Below are 27,160 nucleotides of genomic sequence, written 5' to 3'. Positions count from 1 at the left end.
ACTGGGGCCTAGCCACCGTGACAACCCCAGAGCAGAGACTCAGAGGCCCGGTACCGGGTACCCCTCGGCCCTGCGGCAGTGGGGGCACTACAACTGTTTCTAGCAGCATCCACCAGAATTCTGTGTACAACTCTCACTTAATCTGTAACTCAAAATTTGATTTTTTTTTTTGTCTACTTTTTTCCCTGATACATTTTCTATTGTTTTTTTTTTTTAGCGAGCACAGGCTGCCTTACAAGCTGTGAACACTGTCCAGTCTGGTGGTCTGACGCTCACTGGAGGTGAAAGTTTGTTGATCGGCCACAGTCCTGTCCTCCGAATAATTGTTGATAACCTGTTTTATCCTGTTACTCTGGAAGTCCTGCATCAGGTATTTATATTTCCACAATATAAACTCAAAGTAAGCAAATCTACAACTATCTAATCACTCTATGGCATGAAATGGAAAAAGTGTCTTAGAGCCATGAAATAAGGCTACGTTCACATTCGCGGCGGGCGCCGCAGCGGCGGGCGCCGCATGCGTCATGCGCCCCTATATTTAACATGGGGGCGCATGGACATGCGTCGCACTTGCGTTTTGCGCCGCATGCGTCGCTGCGGCGCCCGCGTCCGGGCGCAGAGGACGCAGGAAGTTGCATTTTTGCTGCGTCCAAAATCAATTAAAAAAAGGACGCATGCGGCGCAGAACGCAGCGTTGTGCATGCGTTTTGCTGCGTTTTTGTTTGCGTTGTGCGCTGCGGCGCCAACGCTGTGGCGCACAACGCAAATGTGAACGTAGCCTTAGACTTGAAAACATTAGGAATTCTGTAATGGGAATTTTAGAAGTTGAGGTGAAAAATGCCATTCTATGCTGCTTTGTCGTCCTGGTCCTCCCTTCTGATGCAGGGAAAGTGTTTTTAACACCCTAAGTATTGAGTAACAAGAAAATTTTCAGGTGTCATTTGGTGGGTAAAAAAAACAACCCCCCGTTTGATTTTGTCCTATCAAATCTGAGAATTGAATTTGTCTTTATTTTTTTTTTTTTTACCTCTGTTTGCTCACTCATTATAATTTGTGCTAGATCATAATCATCTATGTCATGAAACTTTGGATCCTTTAAACTTTATGTATTGAAAAGTACATGAGGAAGCAACTAAAAACTACTTTTCTGCCTCCCATCTTCTTGCTTGAAGGATTGCGGACGCTCGTGCTTGATTAACAGTATGGAACAGTAGTATTGTGCTGCTGGTCCGAACTGTGCGCTCCCAATCTTGCGATATCAGGCAGCTGTGCCTCTGCAGTATCAAAAACATAGTGCGATTGATGCTGGCCACGGATTTCAAGCTAGCAGTGCTCTTTAGTGATCTTGGCCAGCATCAGAGCAGTGCTTACAAGCTCGATAGTAAAGAGCTTGTAAGCACGGTGTATGTTCGGCTGGTACCCAAGGCAAAAAGCAGTAAATGATAAAAAAGAAAATTGTTAATATAAGGACAACAGGGGCAAATTTGAATTACGAGTGAATTGCAAAGTTGCTTATATTGGCAAGTACTAGCATACCATATCCATCTATGAAGATGGGAATAACTCTTAAATGAGAAATATGAAGGTAAGTACCATATGTGTATTGTAACATACATATTGCTATGTTTTAGGGCAGTACATTATTCTAATGTCACTCTTTCACCTTCTATCATCTATCTGAATAATTGTGATCAAAGTAATGGAGAAATCTTGGACACTTTTTATTTCTTCCCTGTGTCACAGATCTTTTGCAAGTTTGGAACAGTACTGAAAATCATCACATTTACAAAGAACAACCAGTTCCAGGCTCTCCTTCAGTATGCTGATCCAATGAACGCACATCACGCCAAAGTGGTAAGGAAGGCATATGACGCACATACTTATTACTGGAGATGGGCTGGTGGAGGGGGAAATATAGTCTGCATGTTTTACAGTTACTCCTGAATGTTGGCAGTCTTCTGCTGTGTATTATCAGAGTTACAAAGCTGCTTTGTGTAAATGTGCCTGGTAAACAAAGACCTTCAGTAATGAGTGAGTCTGAAATGTTCTTGGACCCCGCTCTACAATGACTGACCTATTTTACAACATCGAGATAAGTGGTAAAGCCCGTGCTGACGATCGGGAGAAAATGTATCCACCTTTTTAAGCGCTGTGTACAACCAGTTGTCTTTCATGTGAGCAAGCCTTTGCACAGGTCTGTCATTCTTCATACTTTTAGTTTTGTTGTACAGCCATGTGACTTTTGTACATTCATACTTTTTCCTTCAAAGTTAACATGGGTATTTTATGTCACATATTTTGTCACACATATTGTGTAACTTCCTTCTCTTTCTATATTAAAAGGGTTGTCTGAGACTTTCATATTGACGGCCAAATCCCCCACGAAACAGCTCTTCCCGATGCTGGTGGAGGCCAGATGCAATCAATTGCGGCTCGTAACTACACAGCACCATCAACTGCATAGTGGCTGCGGACCGGTACTGCACCTCTACAGCCGATTAAAGTTGAATAGGGATAGATATGCAGTACCTGTCCCCAACCACTATTCAGTCGACGGAGCTGTGCTGAGTAGCTCCACAACTGAACAAATCCAGCAACACCGGGAGCATCTGATTGCCTGTTGTGCCGGGTGTTGCATCCCCAATGTCAGATATTGATGACATATCGTAAGATTAGGCCATCAATATAAAGCATCAAAACGCTTTATGTGAATACTGGCTTACTTGCTTTCTGACTGGAAACTTTCCTTAACTACTTGTTCTACAGTAGTTTTATATGGTGAGCTTTATCTGGCCTTTATCAGGCAAAAATAGATCTTTGCCAGTAATAGCCACAACACATTCATGTGCCACTATTGCTGTAGTAAACCCTGCTTGAAAACACGTGGCTCTATTTCTGGTTGTCATTAACAGTTTAATGTGTTGCTTCCTTTTTGTGTTGCTCTTCACTCTTTCTTCCTGTAAGCCCCCAACATGCCTACGGGTAAAAGAACTTAAATCCATTAGCTGGAGGTCGTCCAAGCTTCATAAAGCACTGTATAAAACAGCTCTACGGAAGTCTCTAACACCTCAATAGGGCTTGCTTCTGCACTGCCTGCTAAGCTGTAAAGGAGCATGTGGAACGTAAATGGGAAATGGAGAAAAAACTGTGTGCATGTATATATATATATATACATATATATAGTCATGGCTGAAAGTGTTGGCACCCTCAAAATTGTTCCGGAGGCTGAAGTATTTCTCCCAGGAGATTGTTGCAATTACTCATATTTTGTTATGCACATGTTTATTTCCTTTGTGTATTTGAATAACACAAAAAAAGAGAAAAAAAGGCAAATCTAATATATAAAGCTGAATGTGTGTATGTGTGTATGTGTGTATGTCTGGGATTGGCATCTGAATCGTCGCAGCTACAGCCACAAAATTTTGCACAGTCACACGTCTGGACCCCGAGAGCGTCAAAGCTATGTTGTGAGGTGAAATTTTAACCCCGCGCTTTCCAATTCACTAAACAATTTTGCCCCTATCTACATAATGGGGAAAAAATGAAAGGAAAAGTGTTGGAGGCAAATTAACAGCTGCCAGATGTGAACAAGGGGGACTTAAAGAATGAGAGCGATGGCGCCAAAGAGTATATACTGTACAGTTGCTAAGGTGGGGCCCCGACATGGGATAATCACCTCACCACCACGGGGATATGAACACACACACAAAATGCGCCACACACTACCACGTGCTCGAACACATATACCACCCTCAGCGCACATTTCACCACACATACACCAACCTCGCCACATAAAAGTCAAAACACAAAAGTCGCCGCTCAAAACTCGCCACGCGCAAAACTCTCCACATGCAAAACTCGCCACACGTGCAAAACTCACCTCATGGAAAACTCGCCACACGCAAAACTTGCACATGCGGAAAAATTGCCACATGCACAAAAGTTGCAACACATGCAAAAGTTGCCTCACACAAAACTTGCACATACTCAAAAAGCACCACACATAAAACTCGCCACGCGCAAAACTCACCATGCGCAAAACTTGCTGCACAAAACTTGCTACACTAACCTGTCACATGCAACTCGACACACAAAAAGTTGCTACACGCATGTCACCACACAAAACTCATCTCACAAAAGTCGCTACATGCATGTCGCCACATGCAACTCAACACACACAACTTGACACACGAAACTCGCCCTAAAACACACACAAGTCTGGTATTATCCTTCAAAAATAAAAATCTGATTAATAAGCAGACAAACTACAAGAGCAACAAATGTACCATATAGGAATCCGGCAGCTGTCAGTCACATGACCAGTCTATTATGTGTATGTGTGAGCTAATATATACTGCCAGGGGGTGGGCTTACTGTTGGCTGGGGATTTATCAGGCTGCCAATTTAGCTTACAAATACTGAGGTAAAAATACTGACCAAATAACGTGTGAACGAGGTCTAATACAGGAGGAGATGACATACAGATATATACTATATACATGAGGAGATGACACACAGGTATATACTATTTACAGGGGAGATGACACACAGGTATATACTATATACAGGAGGAGATGACACACAGATATATACTATATACAGGAGAGATGACACACAGGTATATACTATATAGAGGAGGAGATGACATACAGGTACATACTACATACAGGAGGAGATGACATACAGGTATATACTATATACAGGATGAGATGACACACAGGTATATACTATATACAGGAGCAGATTACCTACAGGTATATAGTATATACAGGAGGAGATGACATACAGGTATATGCTATGTATAGGAGGAGATGACATACAGGTATATACTATATACAGGAGGAGATGACACACAGATATATATTATATATAGGTGAGATGACACACAGGTATATACTATATACAGGAGGAGATTACATATAGGTATATACTATATATAGGAGGAGATGACATACAGGTATATACTATATAAAGGGGAGATGACACACAGCAGGTATATACTATATACAGGGGAGATGACATACAGGTATATACTATATACAGGAGATGACATACAGGTGTATACTATATATAAGGGAGATGACAAACATGTATATACTGAGGTGAAAATGAGAGGTGTGAGGTGAAAATGAAAAGGTGTGAGTGCAAAATGAGAGGAGTGAGGGAAAATAGTGGAGTGATCGGAAAATGACAGATGTGAGGTCGAAATGACAAGTGTTAGGGGGGAATGAGAGGAGTGAGGGAGAAAATAAGAGGAGTGAGGGGGAAAATGAGAGGTGTGAGGGAGAAAATGAGAGATGTGAGGGGGAAAATGAAAGATGTGATGGGGAAAATGAAAGGCGTGATGGGAAAATAAGAGAAGTGAGGTGCTATAACTAACCACAGATATTTACTATGCCCAGGCAACGCCGGGCTCTTCAGCTAGTTGGGCATAATTTCACACAAAATCCTCCAAAAATGGGCCAGACAAAAATGTTGGAACTAGTGATGAGCGAGTATACTCATTGTTCGGGTTTTCCCAAGCACGCTCGGGTGGTCTCCGAGTATTTGTGACTGCTCGGAGATTTAGTTTTCCTTGCCGCTGCTGGACACCTAGACAGCTTGATTACGTGTTGGGAACAGTAGCAACTAGGCAACCCTCACAGGTAATAAGGCTGGCTAGCAGCCATAAATCATGCAGCTGCTTCGACAAAAACTAAATCTCCGAGCAGTTACAAATGCACGGACACCACCCGAGCAACGAGTATACTCGCTTATCAGTAGTTGGCACCTTCAACTTACTATTTGGTTGCATACTGTTTGGAATAAATAACTGCAATCGCTTCCTATAACCATCAACTATCTTCTTACACCTCTCAACTGGAATTTTGGACCACTCTTCTTTTGCAAACTGCACCAGGTCTCTCATATTTGAATGGTGCCTTCTCCCAACAGCAATTTTAAGATCTCTACACCAGTGTTCAATGAGATTTAGTTTTGGACTCATTGCTGGCCACTTCAGAACTCTCCAGCGCTTTGTTTCCATCCATTTCTGGATGCTTCTTAAAGTATGTTTGGGATCATTGTCTTGCTGGAAGCCCCATGACCTAGGATGCAAACCCATCTTTTTTACACCGGGCACTACATTGCGTCCCAAAATCCTTTGGTAATCTTCAGATTTAATCATGCCTTGCTCACAGTCAGGGCACCCAGTACCAGAAACGGCTAAACAACTCTAAAACATCTTTGATACACCACCATATTTGTCTGCAGGTAATGTGTTCTTTTCTTTGTTAGACCTCTTGCCATTTTCCGTAAATAGTAGTCATAGTTTCAAGACACTTTCCCAGAAGAATTTTGGCTTACTCAAATACATTTTGGCAAACTGCAGTGTAGCTTTATGTCTCTGTGTCAGCAGTGGGGTCCTCTTGGGTCTCCTGCCATAGCATTTCATTTAATTCAAATGTTGACTGATAGTTCGTGCTGACACTGATGCACCCTCAGCCTGCAGAACAGCTTGAATTTCATTGGAACCTGATTGGGGCTACTTATTAACCATCTGGACCATCCACATTGCAACCTTTCATCAATTTTTCTCTACCGTCCACATCCAGGGAGATTAGCCACAGTGTCATAGATTGCAAACTTTTTGATTTATGTTGAGCATCATGGACAAAGGAACATCAAGATCTTCGGAGATGGACTTGTAACCTTGAGATTGCTGATATTTTTCAACAATTTTGGTTCTCCAGTGCTCAGACAGTTCTGTTCTCCTCTTTCTGTCCTCCATGGTTAGAGTGCCACACAATGCAAATATTAAGTCAACTTCTCCCCTTTTTAACAGATTTCATCTATGATTTTCATATTGCCCACACCTGTTATGACCCCAATGGCGAGGGTCTCAGAGGAACGTGGAAGTCTGCAGAATACAAAAATCCAGCTCATAGGGCAGTGGTAACTGGGTTGACCATATATCTACTCCTAACGCCAACACTAGAAGTAGCCGGGGATCATTCCTACGTTGATTCTAGATGACACGCGCCAGCCGGAGAATCTAGCTACCCCTAGTAGAGGAAAACAAAGACCTTTCTTGCCTCCAGAGAAGGGGACCCCAAAGCTGGATAGAAGCCCCCCACAAATAATGACGGTGAGGTAAGAGGAAATGACAAACACAGAAATGAACCAGGTTTAGCACAGAGAGGCCCGCTTACTAATAGCAGAATAAAGAAAGGTAACTTATATGGTCAACAAAAACCCTATCAAAATCCACACTGGAAATTCAAGAACCCCCGAACCGTCTAACGGTCCGGGGGGAGAACACCAGCCCCCCTAGAGCTTCCAGCAAAGGTCAGGATATAGATTTGGAACAAGCTGGACAAAAATACAAAACCAAAACAAATAGCAAAAAGCAAAAGGCAGACTTAGCTGATATAACTGGAACCAGGATCAGTAGACAAGAGCACAGCAGACTAGCTCTGATAACTACGTTGCCAGGCATAGAACTGAAGGTCCAGGGAGCTTATATAGCAACACCCCTAACTAACGACCCAGGTGCGGATAAAAGGAATGACAGAAAAACCAGAGTCAAAAAACTAGTAACCACTAGAGGGAGCAAAAAGCAAATTCACAACAGTACCCCCCCCTTAGTGAGGGGTCACCGAACCCTCACCACGACCACCAGGGCGATCAGGATGAGCGGCATGAAAGGCACGAACTAAATCGGCCGCATGAACATCAGAGGCGACCACCCAGGAATTATCCTCCTGACCGTAGCCCTTCCACTTGACCAGGTACTGAAGCCTCCGCCTGGAGAGGTGAGAATCCAAGATCTTCTCCACCACGTACTCCAACTCGCCCTCAACCAACACCGGAGCAGGAGGCTCAGCAGAAGGAACTACAGGCACAATGTACCGCCGCAACAAGGACCTATGAAATACATTGTGAATAGCAAACGACACAGGAAGATCCAGACGAAAAGATACAGGATTAAGGATTTCCAATATCTTGTAAGGCCCAATAAAACGAGGTTTAAATTTGGGAGAGGAGACCTTCATAGGAACAAAGCGGGAAGAAAGCCATACCAAATCCCCAACGCGTAGTCGGGGACCCACACCGCGGTGGCGGTTGGCAAAGCGCTGAGCCTTCTCCTGTGACAACTTCAAGTTGTCCACCACATGATTCCAGATCTGCTGCAACCTATCCACCACAGAATCCACCCCAGGACAGTCAGAAGGCTCCACATGACCCGAAGAAAAACGAGGATGGAAACCAGAGTTGCAGAAAAAAGGCGAAACCAAGGTGGCGGAACTAGCCCGATTATTAAGGGCAAACTCAGCCAACGGCAAGAATGTCACCCAATCGTCCTGATCAGCAGAGACAAAACACCTCAAATAAGCCTCCAAAGTCTGATTAGTTCGCTCCGTCTGTCCATTAGTCTGAGGATGGAAAGCAGACGAAAACGACAAATCAATGCCCATCCTACTACAAAAGGATCGCCAGAACCTGGAAACGAACTGGGATCCTCTGTCTGACACAATATTCTCAGGGATGCCGTGCAAACGAACCACGTTCTGAAAAAACACAGGAACCAGATCGGAAGAGGAAGGCAGCTTAGGCAAAGGAACCAAATGGACCATCTTGGAAAAGCGATCACATATCACCCAGATAACGGACATGCCCTGAGATAGCGGAAGATCAGAAATGAAATCCATGGAGATATGTGTCCAAGGTCTCTTCGGGACAGGCAAGGGCAAGAGCAAACCGCTGGCACGAGAACAGCAAGGCTTAGCTCGAGCACAAGTCCCACAGGACTGCACAAATGACCGCACATCCCTTGACAAGGAAGGCCACCAAAAGGACCTGGCCACCAGATCTCTGGTGCCAAAAATTCCCGGGTGACCTGCCAACACCGAGGAATGAACCTCGGAAATGACTCTGCTGGTCCACTTATCCGGGACAAACAGTCTGTCAGGTGGACAAGACTCAGGCCTATCAGCCTGAAATCTCTGCAACACACGTCGCAGATCCGGAGAAATAGCTGACAAGATAACTCCATCTTTAAGAATACCAACAGGATCAGCGACTCCAGGAGCATCAGGCACAAAGCTCCTAGAAAGAGCATCGGCCTTCACATTCTTTGAACCTGGTAAATACGAGACAACAAAATCAAAGCGGGAGAAAAACAATGACCAGCGGGCCTGTCTCGGATTAAGGCGTTTAGCAGACTCGAGATACATCAGATTTTTGTGATCAGTCAAGACCACCACACGATGCTTAGCACCCTCGAGCCAATGACGCCACTCCTCAAATGCCCATTTCATGGCCAACAACTCCCGATTGCCCACATCATAATTTCGCTCGGCAGGCGAAAACTTCCTAGAGAAAAAGGCACAAGGTTTCATAACAGAGCAACCAGGGCCTCTCTGCGACAAAACGGCCCTTGCCCCAATCTCCGAAGCATCCACCTCAACCTGAAAGGGAAGTGAGACGTCAGGCTGGCACAAAACAGGCGCCGAAGTAAACCGGCGTTTCAACTCCTGGAAAGCCTCCACGGCAGCAGGAGCCCAGTTAGCTACATCGGAGCCCTTCTTGGTCATATCCGTCAAAGGTTTCACAATGCTAGAAAAATTAGCGATAAAACGACGGTAGAAGTTAGCGAAGCCCAAGAACTTCTGAAGACTCTTAACTGACGAGGGCTGAGTCCAATCAAGAATAGCTCGGACCTTGACTGGGTCCATCTCCACAGCAGAAGGGGAAAAAATGAACCCCAAAAAGGGAACCTTCTGTACACCAAAGAGACACTTTGAGCCCTTGACAAACAAAGAATTTTCACGCAAAATTTTAAAGACCAACCTGACCTGCTCCACATGCGAATCCCAATTATCAGAAAAAACCAAAATATCATCCAGATAAACAATCAAAAATTTATCCAGATACTTCCGGAAAATGTCATGCATAAAGGACTGAAAAACTGAAGGCGCATTGGAGAGCCCAAAAGGCATTACCAAGTACTCAAAATGACCTTCGGGCGTATTGAATGCGGTTTTCCATTCATCACCTTGCTTAATGCGCACAAGGTTGTACGCACCACGAAGGTCTATCTTGGTGAACCACTTGGCACCTTTAATCCGGGCAAACAAGTCAGACAACAGCGGTAAAGGATACTGAAACTTGACAGTGATCTTATTTAAAAGCCGATAATCAATACAAGGTCTCAAAGATCCGTCCTTTTTTGCCACAAAAAAGAATCCCGCACCAAGAGGGGAAGAAGACGGACGAATATGTCCTTTCTCCAGAGACTCCTTGATATATGAACGCATAGCGGTATGTTCAGGTACCGACAGATTAAACAGTCTTCCCTTAGGAAATTTACTGCCTGGGATCAAATCTATAGCACAGTCACAGTCCCTATGAGGAGGCAGTGCACTGGACTCAGACTCACTGAAGACATCCTGATAATCAGACAAATACTCTGGAACTTCCGAAGGCGTAGAGGAAGCAATAGACACAGGCAGGGAATCCCCATGAATACCACGACAGCCCCAACTTGAGACTGACATAGCCTTCCAGTCCAGGACTGGATTATGGGTCTGTAACCATGGCAGCCCTAAAACAACCAAATCATGCATTTTATGTAAAACCAGGAAACGTATCACCTCGCGGTGTTCAGGAGTCATGCACATGGTAACCTGTGTCCAATACTGCGGTTTATTTGCTGCCAATGGTGTAGCATCAATACCCCTAAGAGGAATAGGATTTTCTAATGGTTCAAGAGTAAAACCACAGCGCTTAGCAAATGAGAGATCCATGAGACTCAGGGCAGCACCTGAATCTACAAACGCCATGACAGGATAAGATGACAGTGAGCAAATCAAAGTTACAGACAGAATAAATTTAGGTTGCAAATTACCAACGGTGACAGGACTAACAACCTTAGCTATACGTTTAGAGCATGCTGAGATAACATGTGTAGAATCACCACAGTAGTAGCACAAGCCATTCCGGCGTCTATGAATTTTCCGCTCATTTCTAGTCAGGATTCTATCACATTGCATTAAATCAGGTGTCTGTTCAGACAACACCATGAGGGAATTTGCGGTTTTTCTATCACATTGCACCGAATCAGGTGTCTGTTCAGACAACACCATGAGGGAATTTGCGGTTTTTCTATCACATTGCACCGAATTAGGTGTCTGTTCAGACAACACCATGAGGGAATTTGCGGTTTTGCGCTCCCGCAACCGCCGGTCAATTTGAATAGCCAGTGCCATAGTATCATTCAGACCTGTGGGAATGGGAAAACCCACCATAACATTCTTAATGGCTTCAGAAAGGCCATTTCTAAAATTAGCGGCCAGTGCACACTCGTTCCAATGTGTCAGCACGGACCATTTCCGAAATTTTTGGCAATACACTTCAGCCTCGTCCTGCCCCTGAGACATAGCCAGCAAGGCCTTTTCTGCCTGAATCTCAAGATTGGGTTCCTCATAAAGTAAACCGAGCGCCAGAAAAAACGCATCAAGATCAGCCAATGCCGGATCTCCTGGCGCCAGCGAAAAAGCCCAATCCTGAGGGTCGCCCCGTAAGAATGAAATAACAATTTTTACTTGCTGAGCAGAATCTCCAGATGAACAGGGTCTCAGGGACAAAAACAATTTACAATTATTCACGAAATTCCTAAACTTAAACCTGTCTCCGGAAAACAGTTCAGGAATCGGTATTTTAGGTTCTGACCTAGGATTTCTGATAACATAATCTTGTATGCCCTGCACACGAGTAGCCAGCTGGTCCACACTTGTAATCAAGGTCTGGACATTCATGTCTGCAGCAAGCATAGCCACTCTGAGGTAAAGGGGAAAAAGAAAAAAAAAAACTCAGAATCTTCTTTCTTATAATCCCTCTTCTGCAATGCATTAAACATTTAATACTGGCCTGGCAAACTGTTATGACCCCAATGGCGAGGGTCTCAGAGGAACGTGGAAGTCTGCAGAATACAAAAATCCAGCTCATAGGGCAGTGGTAACTGGGTTGACCATATATCTACTCCTAACGCCAACACTAGAAGTAGCCGGGGATCATTCCTACGTTGATTCTAGATGACACGCGCCAGCCGGAGAATCTAGCTACCCCTAGTAGAGGAAAACAAAGACCTTTCTTGCCTCCAGAGAAGGGGACCCCAAAGCTGGATAGAAGCCCCCCACAAATAATGACGGTGAGGTAAGAGGAAATGACAAACACAGAAATGAACCAGGTTTAGCACAGAGAGGCCCGCTTACTAATAGCAGAATAAAGAAAGGTAACTTATATGGTCAACAAAAACCCTATCAAAATCCACACTGGAAATTCAAGAACCCCCGAACCGTCTAACGGTCCGGGGGGAGAACACCAGCCCCCCTAGAGCTTCCAGCAAAGGTCAGGATATAGATTTGGAACAAGCTGGACAAAAATACAAAACCAAAACAAATAGCAAAAAGCAAAAGGCAGACTTAGCTGATATAACTGGAACCAGGATCAGTAGACAAGAGCACAGCAGACTAGCTCTGATAACTACGTTGCCAGGCATAGAACTGAAGGTCCAGGGAGCTTATATAGCAACACCCCTAACTAACGACCCAGGTGCGGATAAAAGGAATGACAGAAAAACCAGAGTCAAAAAACTAGTAACCACTAGAGGGAGCAAAAAGCAAATTCACAACACACACCTATTACTTGCCACAGGTGAGTTTGAACGAACATCACATGTTTGAAACAAAGTTGGTTACCCACAATTTTGGGAAGGTGTTAACAATTTTTTTTCTTTCCCATTTTTGGGGTTTTGTGCAAAATTATGTCTAATTTGCTTTTTTTTCTTTTTTCTTTTGTGCTGTTCCAATTAACACAAAGGAAATAAACACGTGTATAACATTCATGTGTAATTGCAATAATTTTCTTGTAGAAATACTTCATCTTCTGAAACAATTTCAAATATCCCCACACTTTCAGCCATGACTGTATATTATACTGTAGATCTATAGATGGCTATTTTAGAAACTACAAATTCAAGCTCCTCGTCATACACTGTTTTGTACATCTTGTAGAACTAACTGCAGGGGTGACAGACTAGTATGCTCAGATAGCCATTGGGATATTTTAGTTGTGTGATTTTACCAAATTAGTCCTTTATTATGATAAATAGATTGACCTTTGCAATATTTTCTTTTATACACCACATAAAGCAGCAGTTTACCACCTCTACAGACATCAATGTCAATACTTTTTTTTCTATACTTGTGTTGAACCGTAGACATTTTTTGTTTTCTGTTTTTGACATTTTAGAGCCTTGAATAAATCTAATATATTAAAATATATAAAGTTAAAATGAAGAAGATCGGTGAAACAAGGAATCTAATCTTGACATTGTCTTATTAGGGTTATTTGGCCCCGATGTCCATGTGAGGAAGGTGCCTGTTGGTAGTGCATAAATATGTGCCATCAGCCCTTCCAGTCTCATCTTCAATGCCATTGATAATACCAGGTTATCACAAATCCTACACACCTCATTGATTTATCTAAAAATAAGGAGTGAAAGGTTGGCTTTACGGGTTAGTGTAATCTGTGTATGACTTGATATACAGCCCTTATTTGACTTGGGGGTTACAGTTCATATTCCAACTTTTTGTTTAATTAATATATATTTGATTCTAGGCTCTAGATGGGCAGAATATTTACAATGCCTGCTGCACTCTGCGTATTGAATCCTCAAAGCTGACAAGCCTTAATGTCAAATACAACAACGATAAGAGCCGAGACTTCACACGCCTTGACCTGCCTACTGGAGATGGACAGCCATCCCTTGATGCCACAATGGCAGCTGCTTTTGGTATGTACTGTTTTTGTATCGCGTCAAAGGGTTTTACCAGCCTACCAACCCTTCTCTTCCCCAAGGTCATAAAATACCCTCACCCCTTACATTTACCATTCTGTTAGTTCTGGAAATATCACATATCTACTGTTCTATAATATATGAAACATTAAATGGCTACTAACATAGCACACCTAGTGTGTATCACATTTATAATATTTCCTCTAATATTACAGTCTGTAGTCATTATATGCAACCTGCATCTTGTTCCAGGCTAGATTTAAACTATTAAATTTAAATATCGTGTTGGATAACACCTCACTTTATATTCTAATTGGTTTCCAGAGAACTTTTCCTTTCTATCACTTCAGATAAATCTCCTATTTTGTTGCAAATTGGCTGTGTAAACCAAAATCCTATAGACTGCAGTTTTAATGATGCATGTAGCCTCCATAGCTGACCGGATTGTCCACTCCCCCACTCCCATTTGAAGCTTGATGTACCAGTTTGAGGAAGATGCTAATTTCACAGCACTTTATATTCAGACTGAGATCTATTGAGTGTTTTTTTCTTAAAAACTTTTTGGCACAACTGTAAAAGGGACCTGGTTCTGAGGTCCTGCCCAGGCTCCAAGGAAGCAGGGGGTTTGGAATATGGAATTAGTGGGAAACGTACCACCCACCTGCTTCCATTAAACAGATTACAATTTGCTTTATAGGGAAGTTGAATGCATGAAGGTCCATTTGATTTCAATAGGAGCCTTCAGATAGGTTCACCTCCAGTGGCTGAAAATTTCAGTGGCCTAGGCAGTTTTCAGCTTATCGGTGTGGGTCCCGGGAGTCAGATGTCTTCCAATTTTATATGGATGGCTTGCCATACAGTTAGGCCATGAATAGTTAACTTGTGGACCTACCTAAAATAACTCTGTCTTTAGGAAAACCTGGTGGATGATTCCCCCCTTCCTGGAAGCAAATGCACCACTTAATATTTATGCCTATACAATAAACTAGTAGAAAAGACCCAAGTTTGAGAGTGCAGATATATGGAGAATCTATGGTCATGAATGCCTACCGGACTTATTTTTCAGTCTAACTGATTGTAGTATTTCAGAGAGCAAGTGGAATCGTAATAACATAATATGGAGTAAAGCTTCCAAAGGGGCCATTTATTTTTTTCAAATATTATTTTTCTAGTGATAGCTCATTCATTTCTTTATGTAACTTGACTTTACAAGCTGTCAGCATAAACGATGAATCATAGTGCTTTTTAACAAAAATTTAAGTCAATCGTAGTTTAGTCTACTTATTACTTTTTATACTTAAAAGGAAAAAGACATAAATGTCCAGGATGTGCACCTGTGTCTATATACACAATTCTTTAATTAATCACTGAGACTGTAAGGCTTTTTTAGAGGGTGTTGATAGCTGTCTATTACTAACTATTACATAGTTTATTGGCAATGAAAGGGTAAAACCCAATGACACTATTCCTTTATGTCAAATTCACTTACCGTATATACTCGAGTATAAGCCGACCCGATTATAAGCCGACCCCCCTAATTTTGCCACAAAAAACTGGGAAAACTTATTGACTCAAGTATAAGCCTAGGGTGGAAAATGCAGCTTTATGTAATGCTGCATTACATGTTCATTATGGCCCCATTATATGTTCCATATAAAACTGCCCCTTGTAATGCTGCATTACAAGTTCATTATAGCCCTATAGATGCTCCATATAAAACTGTGCCACATATAATGCTCCATACAATTCATTATTGCCCCATAGATGCTCCACATAACAATGTGCCACATATAATGCTCCATACAGTTCATTATTGCCCCATAGATGCTCCATTTAAAACTGTGCCATATATAATGCTCCATACAGTTCATTATTGCCCCATAGATGCTCCATATAATGCGCCATACAATTCATTATTGCCCCATAGATGCTCCATACAATTCATTATTTCCCCATAGATGCTCCATATAATGCTCCATACAATTCATTATTGCCCCATAGATGCTCCATATAATGCGCCATACATTTCATTATTGCCCCATAGATGCTCCATACAATTCATTATTGCCCCATAGATGCTCCATACAATTCATTATTGCCCCATAGATGCTCCATATAATGCGCCATACAATTCATTATTGCCCCATAGATGCTCCATACAATTCATTATTGCCCCATAGATGCTCCATACAATTCATTATTGCCCCATAGATGCTCCATACAGTTCATTATTGCCCCATAGATGCTCCATACAATTCATTATTGCCCCTTAGATGCTCCATACAATTCATTATTGCCCCTTAGATGCTCCATATAAAACTGCCACAAAAATGACATACTCACCTCTCGTCGCTGCCCGCTGCTCCTCGGCATCCCGTCTCTCCGCAGTAACTGTTCAGGCAGAGGGCGGCGCGCACAGTAATACGTCATCGCGCCCTCTGACCTGAACAGTCACTGCAAGAGGATGGGGAGACAGAGCAACGCCCGGCGGATGGAACGAGGAAAGGTGAATATGAAATACTCACCTGCTCCGGCGCGGTCCCTGGTTCCTTCTCCTGCACAGATGGTCTCCGGGCACGGCAGCTTCTAACTCTGTCAGCAGTCACTGGTACCGCTCATTACAGTAATGAATATGCAGCTCCGCCCCTATGTGAGTGGAGTCCATATTCATTACTTTAATGAGCGGTACCATGTAACCGCTGAACAGAGGAAGAGCTGCGGCACCCGAAGACCGTGGGACATGCGGGGACCCCGTCAGGAACAGCTGAGTATGTGACAGTCCTCTCTCCCCCTCACCTGCCGACCCCGCCGCTGACCATGACTCGAGTATAAGCCGAGAGGGGCACTTTCAGCCCAAAAATTTGGGCTGAAAATCTTGGCTTATACTCGAGTATATACGGTATATCAAATGAGTCTGAAATACGAGGAATTCTTCTTTTTTTTAGCCTCAGAGCTGCACTAGGGTGGAATATGCCGTCCTAATGTGTCTGCCTGGATACCCATTGGCAGTCAGTCAATGGGGAAGAGTCCACTGCATTGTTTCTTTATGGCTTTTATCCAAATGGCACAGTGTTTTTAATGTTTAGTGAGATGGCTCAGGTGACCTGTCTGTCTTGACATGCTGTCTTTATTCGACACCATGGAGAGAATCTCTTTTCCTGCCTTACATATTAGCAGTTCTGCTAGGTTTCTTTTTTTAACAATCAATTTTAAAGGGTTTGTCCTGGACTTTAACATTGATGGCCTATCCTTAGAATAAATTATCAACTTCTGATCGGTGGGGGTAGGACTCCCGGCATCCCTGCGATCATCTGTTACTGGTGTCTGGAATCCAATCAATAGGGGATGGATGTGCAGTGCCCAGCCATGGCCACTAATCCGTTGAAGGAGCTGTGCTTTGCAGCTCCATATCTAAGCAGTTCCGGCTGCTGCCACCAGCGAGAAAGCTGTTCAGCGGGGGTGTCGGATGTCACACCCCCTCAGTCAGACATTTATGACCTGTCCCAAAAACAAAATCTCTCCATCTTCTCCATTGTGTCAGTGAGCAGAAATTGGACTGCACTCCGATGCCATCCAAGTGCAATCTAATGATTTCCATGTCCTCATTGACTTGCTTTGCCGATTGTGATCTGAATATCGTATGAAACACTGACATGCTGGGAAAAAAATCGGGACATATGTGCAGCCCCATAGAATAACATTGGTCCAAGTGCAATCTGATGTTTTGTTGGATCGCACTCGGATGGAAAACATGACGATGTGCACCTGGCCAAAGGATAGGTCATCAGTGTTAAGTTCCAGATCATCACTTTAAGTTATTTTAAGCTTTTTGCCGCTAAAACCGTTAAAACATTTTGCAAAATATCTTTGTATGCTGAAGCATTAATATTAAGATTCCCCTTTACTGGAACTAGGGGGCCTTTGTTAACACCTGAAAAATCAAGCCCATGGCATTATCCCTCTTCCATCAAACTGTACATTTGGCCCAATGCAGTCAGACAGGTAACATTCCCCTGGCATTTTCCAAACCCAGACTCGTCCATCAGAATACCTGATGGAAAAGTATGCATGACCACTCCACAACTCTCTTTTAGGCCCTTCCAGAGTCCAGTGGTGGCATGTTTTACTCCACTCTATTCGACACTTGACATTGCGCTTAATGATGTAAAACTTGCATTCCATGCCATGAAGTTCCTGGGGCAGTTTTGTGCTGATGTCAATACTGAAGGAGATCTGAGTCAGCAGAGCAATTGGTGACTTTTATGCAATATTCACCTCAGCACTCGGTGACCCCACTCTGTCACTTTACATGGTTTGCATTTCACGTCCGAGTTACTGTGGTTCCTAAACTCTTCCACTTTTCAATGAGCCCCACTCACAGTTGATCGTGGAATATTTGTAATTGAGGAGCCAACTTTTCACAACGTGGGCAGTGGCACAGTCCAATTCAGGTACCTCTTTAATAACAACCCATTCTTTCACAAATGCTAGTAAAGGGAGATTTCGAGGACCTGGATTTTATAAACTAGGGGCAAGGGCAATAAGACTGAATGAAAACCTTGAATTCAGTGATTTGGAGGCATGTCCCAAAACTTTTGTCCATATAGTGTATTTTAGATGATTAGATGGTGGTGAGTTCTCCTTCAATGGAAGTCTTGAAACAGAGGACATCAGCTGAGATCGTTCAGTGAATTGAGCAGGGGGTTGGACACGACGACCATGGAGGTGCCTTCCAAATCTACCATTCTATGATTATTTTTATTTTGTCTTATGCTAAACACCACAAAAGCTCCTTAGGCTGCCGTCACACTATCAGTATTTGGTCAGTATGTTACATCAGTATCTGTAAGCCAAAACTAGGAGTGGGACAGTCAGAGGAAAAGTCTAATAGAAACATATGCACCACTTCTGTATTTATCACCCACTCCTGGTTTTGGCTTACAGATACTGATGTAAAATACTGACCAAATACTGCTAGTGTGACGGCAGCCTTAGATGGAGAGTCTGTCTGAAAGATTTGCACCCCATTTTCTTAGTGCTACTATTTCTACATCTTCCCTCTTCCAGATTCTTGCAAAATGACTAATGCTAAGTCAGTCCAGGAAGACAGCCCTATGAGGTTTTCAGCTATGTACTGTATATAGGAGCTGCATTTCCATTTTCCAGCAATTTAACATTTGATTTTGCATTATAGGGGATTGCACATAATGTGATCCCTGTTTGGTTGCTAAGCAACACTTTTATTATTCCAAGTGACTGCACACTTCCTTTAGTTACTGTGGATTGGATAACAAGATTATTCTGAATCCTAATGTTTCTACTTTTCCATGTAAGTTGAGATATTATCCATATTATCTAATACATATACATGTAAGAATGTACTGACTTGGTTTGAAAGGAGCGAGCAGTCATTATGAGCTCATTTTATGGTTTAAGATATAGTAAAGTTAGGGTATGTGCACACGCTGCGGATTTTGCTGCGAATCCGCAGCAGTTTTCCCAAAGTTTACAGTACCATGTAAACCTATGGGAAAAAAAACAGCTGTGCACATGCTGCGGAAAATTCCGCGCGGAAACGCAGCGGATTATTTTCCACAGCATGTCAATTCTTTGTGCGGATTCCGCAGCGGTTTTCAACCAGCACCAATAGGAAAGTGCAGTTGAAAACCCGCAGAGGAATCCGCAGAAGAAACCGCGCGAAAATCCGCAGTGAAAACCGCAGTGGTTTTGCACTGCGGATTTTCCAAATCCGCTGCGGAAAAATCCGCAGCAGAATACGCAATGTGTGCACATACCCTTAAAATAAAAAAGCAAAAATAGAAATCCGCAACTGGCTTCTATTCCCCATGACAGTTACATTTTTGACAGCTGTTTTTTCTCTAGAGGTGCTGTTAGATCTATGAAGAAAAAGTATTAGTCCTAATCTTTACCACTACTTGCGTGATTATTTTTTGGCCAAATATGAGCAGGACACAGTCCCACAGAAAAAAATAAAACATTATTGGAATTTTTGTCCAGTATTTATATTTTGTACTCAGAAATGCTCCTCATTTTAGTGGTAAAGTGATCATTTTTCTGATATGCACCTTGTCCCTCAGTGAGGATCTCCTAGAATACAGATACAAGAAGGCTCTGTTGGCAGATATGCAACAGATACAGACTTATTTGTGTGCAGGTGGAGTTTACACTTTTCTGACAGTAGATGGCGATGTTGTTACTGTTATATGCTTAGTTACTTTCTCTCTGGTAAAAGGCTCTTCAGATTTCCTGATATGCTGTATTAAGAAGCTGATGCATGTACCTCATGTTCTGTGTAGATAAAACTTGAATTACCCCATATACAGTAATCTACTCTCACAAGTTTCTTCTGTGACCACACTATGCAACAGGCTTTAGATTATTGCCTTTAGTAGCCCATAGAAATATAAGGTTACTGTAAATTATAATCCCACAGATAGCTTACTGACCACTTATGCTTTTTTATGAAAAAAATTCTTGAAATGTTGTTAGGTTGGTTTAAAAAGAAAAAAAAATCCAATCTATTATGAAAAAAAGGTCCGATTCACACTGCTCCAACAATATGTTCAGTTGGAACGGTTTAAAGAGGTTTTCCATGATAATAAATCTTTTTTTTCAAACACAATTCATATCCAAAAATGCATATTTTTCTATGTAGCTTGATCATCACTGGTCTTCTAAGATGCTTCTAACCACCTATTTCGCCCACCAGCAGGGTTCTGCCGCTCTGGCTGAACATGCGGGGGTGATATCTGTAGTTTAGCCAAGATAGGAGAGCGTACATAAGGGCTCGCTCACACTAGCACGTAAAAAAAAAATCAGTTCCATTCTCATCCAGGGGTAGTGGGACGTTTTTTCTCACTTGTCATCCGTGTGCTGTCCGTGTACAATCCATTTTTTTTTTACTCTGCTGCTATTAATCATTTACAGGACCATTTACAATTTCCCATGTTACAGAATTGTAATGTATCCGTAAAAATCAAATGCCATACTGATGCTCCATATGGCATGCCGCGATTTTTTTTCACATGTCAAATACAGCTGAGGAGTACGCAGATCTGCACTGTCTCATTGACTAACAGTGGTCCAAGTGTAATCTGATTTTTTTTATAGGATTGCATTCGTCCAATTTTTATGGTAGTGTGAATGAACCCGAACTATGGGCACAGATCCAGGCAGACAGCGGAGTTCTCACAGCGGGTGGTGAGTCCTGGGGTGGAGCATGCACAGTATACTGTTTTCAGCAGCACTGATACTACTGCTATGTGCCAATTTGAATGTCTTCCTACAGTATGGCTGACATCGCTGTGATTGCTTCTTCACTAACGTGGACTCCTGGCTTGTACTGCATATTCCTCAGTTAGGGTGCAGACAGATGGCCCTATAAATTGGACCAAGTTTGGACTACAATGAATGAACTGGTTGGCTGTTCTCCCGACCTGAGCGTGACAGCTTTATATATTTCTATGCAGGGTTGGGAGAGCCTCCGGCCAGAATGGACATTGCGGTCTAATATATGTCCGATTTATATGGTCGCCTGACTGCCCTAATACAGCATTGTTCTAAATACCTGCCTTGCTTTGCAGTACTGATGAAGTGATCACTGTGTGCTTTCGGCCATATTGCAAGCAGACACATGCACTGGATAATGCGGTCTTCCTGCCTCATAATATACGGTAATTATACACTTTAATTGGCACATAGTAGTGTCAGGCGTGCTGCTCCAAGTGATGCACTGACCATGCTCGGCCCCTGGTCCATCATCCTGCGGTGACCACACTGCTGTCTACCTGGACCTGTCATGATCTCAATGGCAAGAGAACATAGCATAAGCATATATAGGAACTAGCTCTTGGAAGATGGGAACTGAGCTGACCATGAACTAAACCTAACGCACAACTAGCAGTGGCCGGGTAGCATGCCTACGTTGATTCTAGATGCCCAGCCCAGCCGGAGGACTAAATAAAGCTAGCAGAAGAAAATATTAGTCCTAGCTCACCTCTAGAGAAATACCCCGAAAGGAGACAGAGGCCCCCCACATGTATTGGCGGTGAGTTGAGATGAAATAACAAACGTAGTATGAAAATAGGTTTAGCAAATTTGAGGTCCACTTACTACATAGCAGAAGACAGAAAGGACACTTTCATGGTCAGCTGAAAACCCTATCAAAAATACCATCCAGAAATTACTTTAAAACTCTGGCATTAACTCATAACACCAGAGTGGCAATTCCCGTTCACAAGAGCTTTCCAGACACAGTAACGAAACTACAGCTGTGAACTGGAACAAAATGCAAAAACAAACATGGACAAGAGTCCAACTTATCTAGTAGTTGTCTAGGAGCAGGAACAAGCACAGAGAGGCTTCTGATAACATTGTTGACCGGCAAGCAACTAACAGAGCAGCAAGGTTATATAGCGACTCCCACATCTTGATGGGAACAGGTGAACAGAGAAGATGAAGACACCAGTTCAATTCCACCAGTAGCCACCGGGGGAGCCCAGAATCCAAATTCACAACAGTACCCCCCCCTCAAGGAGGGGGCACCGAACCCTCACCAGAACCACCAGGGCGATCAGGATGGGCCCTATGAAAGGCACGAACCAGATCGGAGGCATGAACATCAGATGCATTCACCCAAGAATTATCCTCCTGGCCGTATCCCTTCCACTTGACCAGATACTGGAGTCTCCGTCTGGAAACACGAGAGTCCAAGATTTTCTCCACAACGTACTCCAACTCACCCTCAACCAACACCGGAGCAGGAGGCTCAACGGAAGGCACAACCGGTACCTCATACCTGCGCAATAATGACCGATGAAAAACGTTATGAATAGAAAAGGATGCAGGGAGGTCCAAACGGAAGGAAACAGGGTTAAGAATCTCCAATATCTTATACGGGCCGATAAACCGAGGCTTAAACTTAGGAGAAGAGACCCTCATAGGGACAAAACGAGAAGACAACCACACCAAATCCCCAACAGAAAGCCGAGGACCAACACGACGGTGGCGGTTGGCAAAAAGCTGAGTCTTCTCCTGGGACAACCTCAAATTGTCCACCACCTGCCCCCAGATCTGATGCAATCTCTCCACCACAGCATCCACTCCAGGACAATCCGAAGATTCCACCTGACCAGAGGAAAATCGAAGATGAAACCCCGAATTACAGAAAAACGGGGACACCAAAGTGGCAGAGCTGGCCCGATTATTGAGAGCGAACTCCGCCAATGGCAAAAAAGCAACCCAATCATCCTGGTCAGCAGACACAAAACACCTCAGATATGTCTCCAGGGTCTGATTAATCCGCTCGGTCTGGCCATTCGTCTGAGGATGGAAAGCGGACGAAAAAGATAAATCTATGCCCATCCTAGCACAGAATGCCCGCCAAAATCTAGACACGAATTGGGTCCCTCTGTCAGAAACGATATTCTCAGGAATACCATGCAAACGAACAACATTTTGAAAAAACAGAGGAACCAACTCGGAAGAAGAAGGTAACTTGGGCAGAGGAACCAAATGGACCATCTTAGAAAAACGGTCACACACCACCCAGATGACAGACATCTTCTGAGAAACAGGCAGATCTGAAATAAAATCCATCGAGATGTGCGTCCAAGGCCTCTTAGGAATAGGCAAGGGCAACAATAATCCACTAGCCCGAGAACAACAAGGCTTGGCCCGAGCACAAACGTCACAAGACTGCACAAAGCCTCGCACATCTCGTGACAGGGAAGGCCACCAGAAGGACCTTGCCACCAAATCCCTGGTACCAAAAATGCCAGGATGACCTGCCAACGCAGAAGAATGAACCTCAGAGATGACTCTACTGGTCCAATCATCAGGAACAAACAGTTTATCAGGTGGGCAACGATCAGGTCTCTCCGCCTGAAACTCCTGCAAGGCCCGCCGCAGGTCTGGAGAAACGGCTGACAATACCACTCCATCCTTAAGGATACCTGTGGGCTCAGAGTTACCAGGCGAGTCAGGCTCAAAACTCCTAGAAAGGGCATCCGCCTTAACATTCTTAGAACCCGGTAGGTATGACACCACAAAATTAAACCGAGAGAAAAATAATGACCAGCGCGCCTGTCTGATTCGCACCAAATTATACGCCCCACGAAGGTCAATCTTAGAGAACCACTTGGCCCCCTTTATGCGAGCAAACAAATCAGTCAGCAACGGCAATGGGTATTGATATTTAACAGTGATTTTATTCAAAAGCCGATAATCAATACATGGTCTCAAAGAGCCGTCTTTTTTTGACACAAAGAAAAAACCGGCTCCTAAGGGAGATGACGATGGACGAATATGTCCCTTTTCCAAGGACTCCTTTATATATTCTCGCATAGCAGCATGTTCAGGCACAGACAGATTAAATAAACGACCCTTTGGGTATTTACTACCCGGGATTAAATCTATGGCACAATCGCACTCTCGGTGCGGAGGTAACGAACCAAGCTTGGATTCTTCAAAGACGTCACGATAGTCAGACAGGAACTCAGGAATTTCAGAGGGAATGGATGATGAAATGGAAACCACAGGTACATCCCCATGAGCCCCCTTACATCCCCAGCTCAACACAGACATAGCTCTCCAGTCGAGGACTGGGTTGTGAGATTGCAGCCAAGGCAATCCTAGCACCAAATCATAATGTAGATTATACAGCACCAGAAAGCGAATAATCTCCTGGTGATCCGGATTAATACGCATAGTTACTTGTGTCCAGTATTGTGGTTTATTATTAGCCAATGGGGTGGAGTCAATCCCCTTCAGAGGAATAGGAGTCTCCAAAGGCTCTAAATCATACCCACAGCGTTTGGCAAAGGACCAATCCATAAGACTCAAAGCGGCGCCAGAGTCGACATAGGCGTCCGTGGTAATAGATGACAAAGAGCAAATCAGGGTCACAGATAGAATAAATTTAGACGGTAAGGTGCAAATGGAAACAGATTTACCAAGCTTTTTAGTGCGCTTAGAGCATGCTGATATAACATGAGTAGAATCACCACAATAGAAACACAACCCATTTTTCCGTCTAAAATTCTGCCGCTCGCTTCGGGACAGAATTCTATCACACTGCATACTCTCTGGCGACTTCTCAGTGGACACCGCCAGATGGTGCACTGGTTTGCGCTCCCGCAAACGCCTATCGATCTGAATAGCCATTGTCATGGACTCATTCAGACCCGCAGGCACAGGGAACCCCACCATAACATCCTTAATGGCATCAGAGAGACCCTCTCTGAAAGTCGCCGCCAGGGCGCACTCATTCCACTGAGTAAGCACAGACCATTTACGGAATCTTTGGCAGTAAATTTCCGCTTCATCTTGCCCCTGAGATAGGGACATCAAAGTTTTTTCTGCCTGAAGCTCCAAATGAGGTTCGTCATAAAGCAACCCCAAGGCCAGAAAAAACGCATCCACATTGAGCAACGCAGGATCCCCTGGTGTCAATGAAAAAGCCCAGTCTTGAGGGTCGCCCCGGAGCAAGGAAATCACAATCCTGACCTGCTGTGCAGGGTCTCCGGCAGAGCGAGATTTCAAAGACAAAAATAATTTGCAATTATTTCGAAAATTCTGAAACCCGGATCTATTCCCCGAGAAAAATTCCGGCAAAGGAATTCTCGGCTCAGATACAGGTGCATGACAAACAAAATCTTGCAAATTTTGTACCTTCGTGGCGAGATTATTCAAACCTGCAATTACACTCTGAAGATCCATTACAAACAGATGGACACAGAGCCATTCAAGGGTTAAGAGGAGGTAAGAAGCAGCTAGACAGCAATTAAGGGCTAGGCAGCAAAACTCTGAGGGGAAAAAAAAAAAAAAAAATTTCCCTTCAACACTTCTTTTTCTCCTGCTTCAGCCCAAACAATTAACACTTTGTTGGCCGGTCAAACTGTCATGATCTCAATGGCAAGAGAACATAGCATAAGCATATATAGGAACTAGCTCTTGGAAGATGGGAACTGAGCTGACCATGAACTAAACCTAACGCACAACTAGCAGTGGCCGGGTAGCATGCCTACGTTGATTCTAGATGCCCAGCCCAGCCGGAGGACTAAATAAAGCTAGCAGAAGAAAATATTAGTCCTAGCTCACCTCTAGAGAAATACCCCGAAAGGAGACAGAGGCCCCCCACATGTATTGGCGGTGAGTTGAGATGAAATAACAAACGTAGTATGAAATTAGGTTTAGCAAATTTGAGGTCCACTTACTACATAGCAGAAGACAGAAAGGACACTTTCATGGTCAGCTGAAAACCCTATCAAAAATACCATCCAGAAATTACTTTAAAACTCTGGCATTAACTCATAACACCAGAGTGGCAATTCCCGTTCACAAGAGCTTTCCAGACACAGTAACGAAACTACAGCTGTGAACTGGAACAAAATGCAAAAACAAACATGGACAAGAGTCCAACTTATCTAGTAGTTGTCTAGGAGCAGGAACAAGCACAGAGAGGCTTCTGATAACATTGTTGACCGGCAAGCAACTAACAGAGCAGCAAGGTTATATAGCGACTCCCACATCTTGATGGGAACAGGTGAACAGAGAAGATGAAGACACCAGTTCAATTCCACCAGTAGCCACCGGGGGAGCCCAGAATCCAAATTCACAACATGGACCCATGCACACAGTTGTGTGTGTGCTCCCCACCTCTCCGAACTACAGGTATCATCTGCACATGCTCATCCCCTGATCTAGTAGCCTGCAGTGACCACGCTACTGTCTACCTGGACCCATGCACACAGTTGTGTGTGTGTGCTCCCCACCTCTCCGATCTACAGGTATCATCTGCACATGCTTGTCCCCTGGTCTAGTAGCCTGAGGTGAGCATGCTGCTGTCTACCTGGACCCATGCACACAGTTGTGTGTGTGCTCCCCACCTCCCCAATTTACAGGTGTCATCTACACTTGCTCCTCCCCTGGTTTAGCAGACTGAGGGGAGTTCGCCCCCTGGGCTAGCAGCCTACGGTGAGCTCAGCTCCTGGTGTAGCAGCCTCCGGTGACCACGCTGTTGTGTACCTGGACTCATGCACACAGTGGTGTGAGTGCTCTCCCACTTCCCCGACCTGCAAGTATCATCTGCACATGCTCGGCCAGCAATGAAGAAGTCTGCTGATGGACATAGGTGGAGAGAAGCAAATGGGAAGACCAGTCCTAAGGCTGCATAGAAAAACCTGAAATAGAAAAAGTACCCATTTTTGGAAAATATTGATTTGAAAAAAAAGTGTGGTTTTTCCAAGAACTTTCACACAGTAAGGATTTATTAGCTGGTAAAACCGCCATTGTATTTCG

At 43.7% G+C, this 27,160-nt stretch overlaps 1 protein-coding gene across 3 annotated transcripts in view; it reads left to right on the top strand.

The window, feature by feature from the left end:
* The window catches only part of PTBP3 (polypyrimidine tract binding protein 3), a 161,525-nt gene that overhangs the window by 116,934 nt on the left and 17,431 nt on the right, over positions 1 to 27,160 (top strand). For all 3 annotated transcript variants that reach the window (XM_077251113.1, XM_077251131.1, XM_077251122.1), the window contains exons 5-7: positions 218 to 370; positions 1,744 to 1,854; positions 13,663 to 13,837. In XM_077251113.1, the coding sequence (XP_077107228.1) occupies positions 218 to 370; positions 1,744 to 1,854; positions 13,663 to 13,837 (439 nt within the window). The remainder of the gene's footprint in view (positions 1 to 217; positions 371 to 1,743; positions 1,855 to 13,662; positions 13,838 to 27,160) is intronic.

This window comes from Ranitomeya variabilis, chromosome 1 (genome assembly GCF_051348905.1).
Source record: "Ranitomeya variabilis isolate aRanVar5 chromosome 1, aRanVar5.hap1, whole genome shotgun sequence".
Taxonomy (NCBI): domain Eukaryota; kingdom Metazoa; phylum Chordata; class Amphibia; order Anura; family Dendrobatidae; genus Ranitomeya; species Ranitomeya variabilis.
The sequence above is the reverse complement of the archived record's forward strand: the minus strand, read 5'-3'. Positions and strand labels throughout refer to the sequence as shown.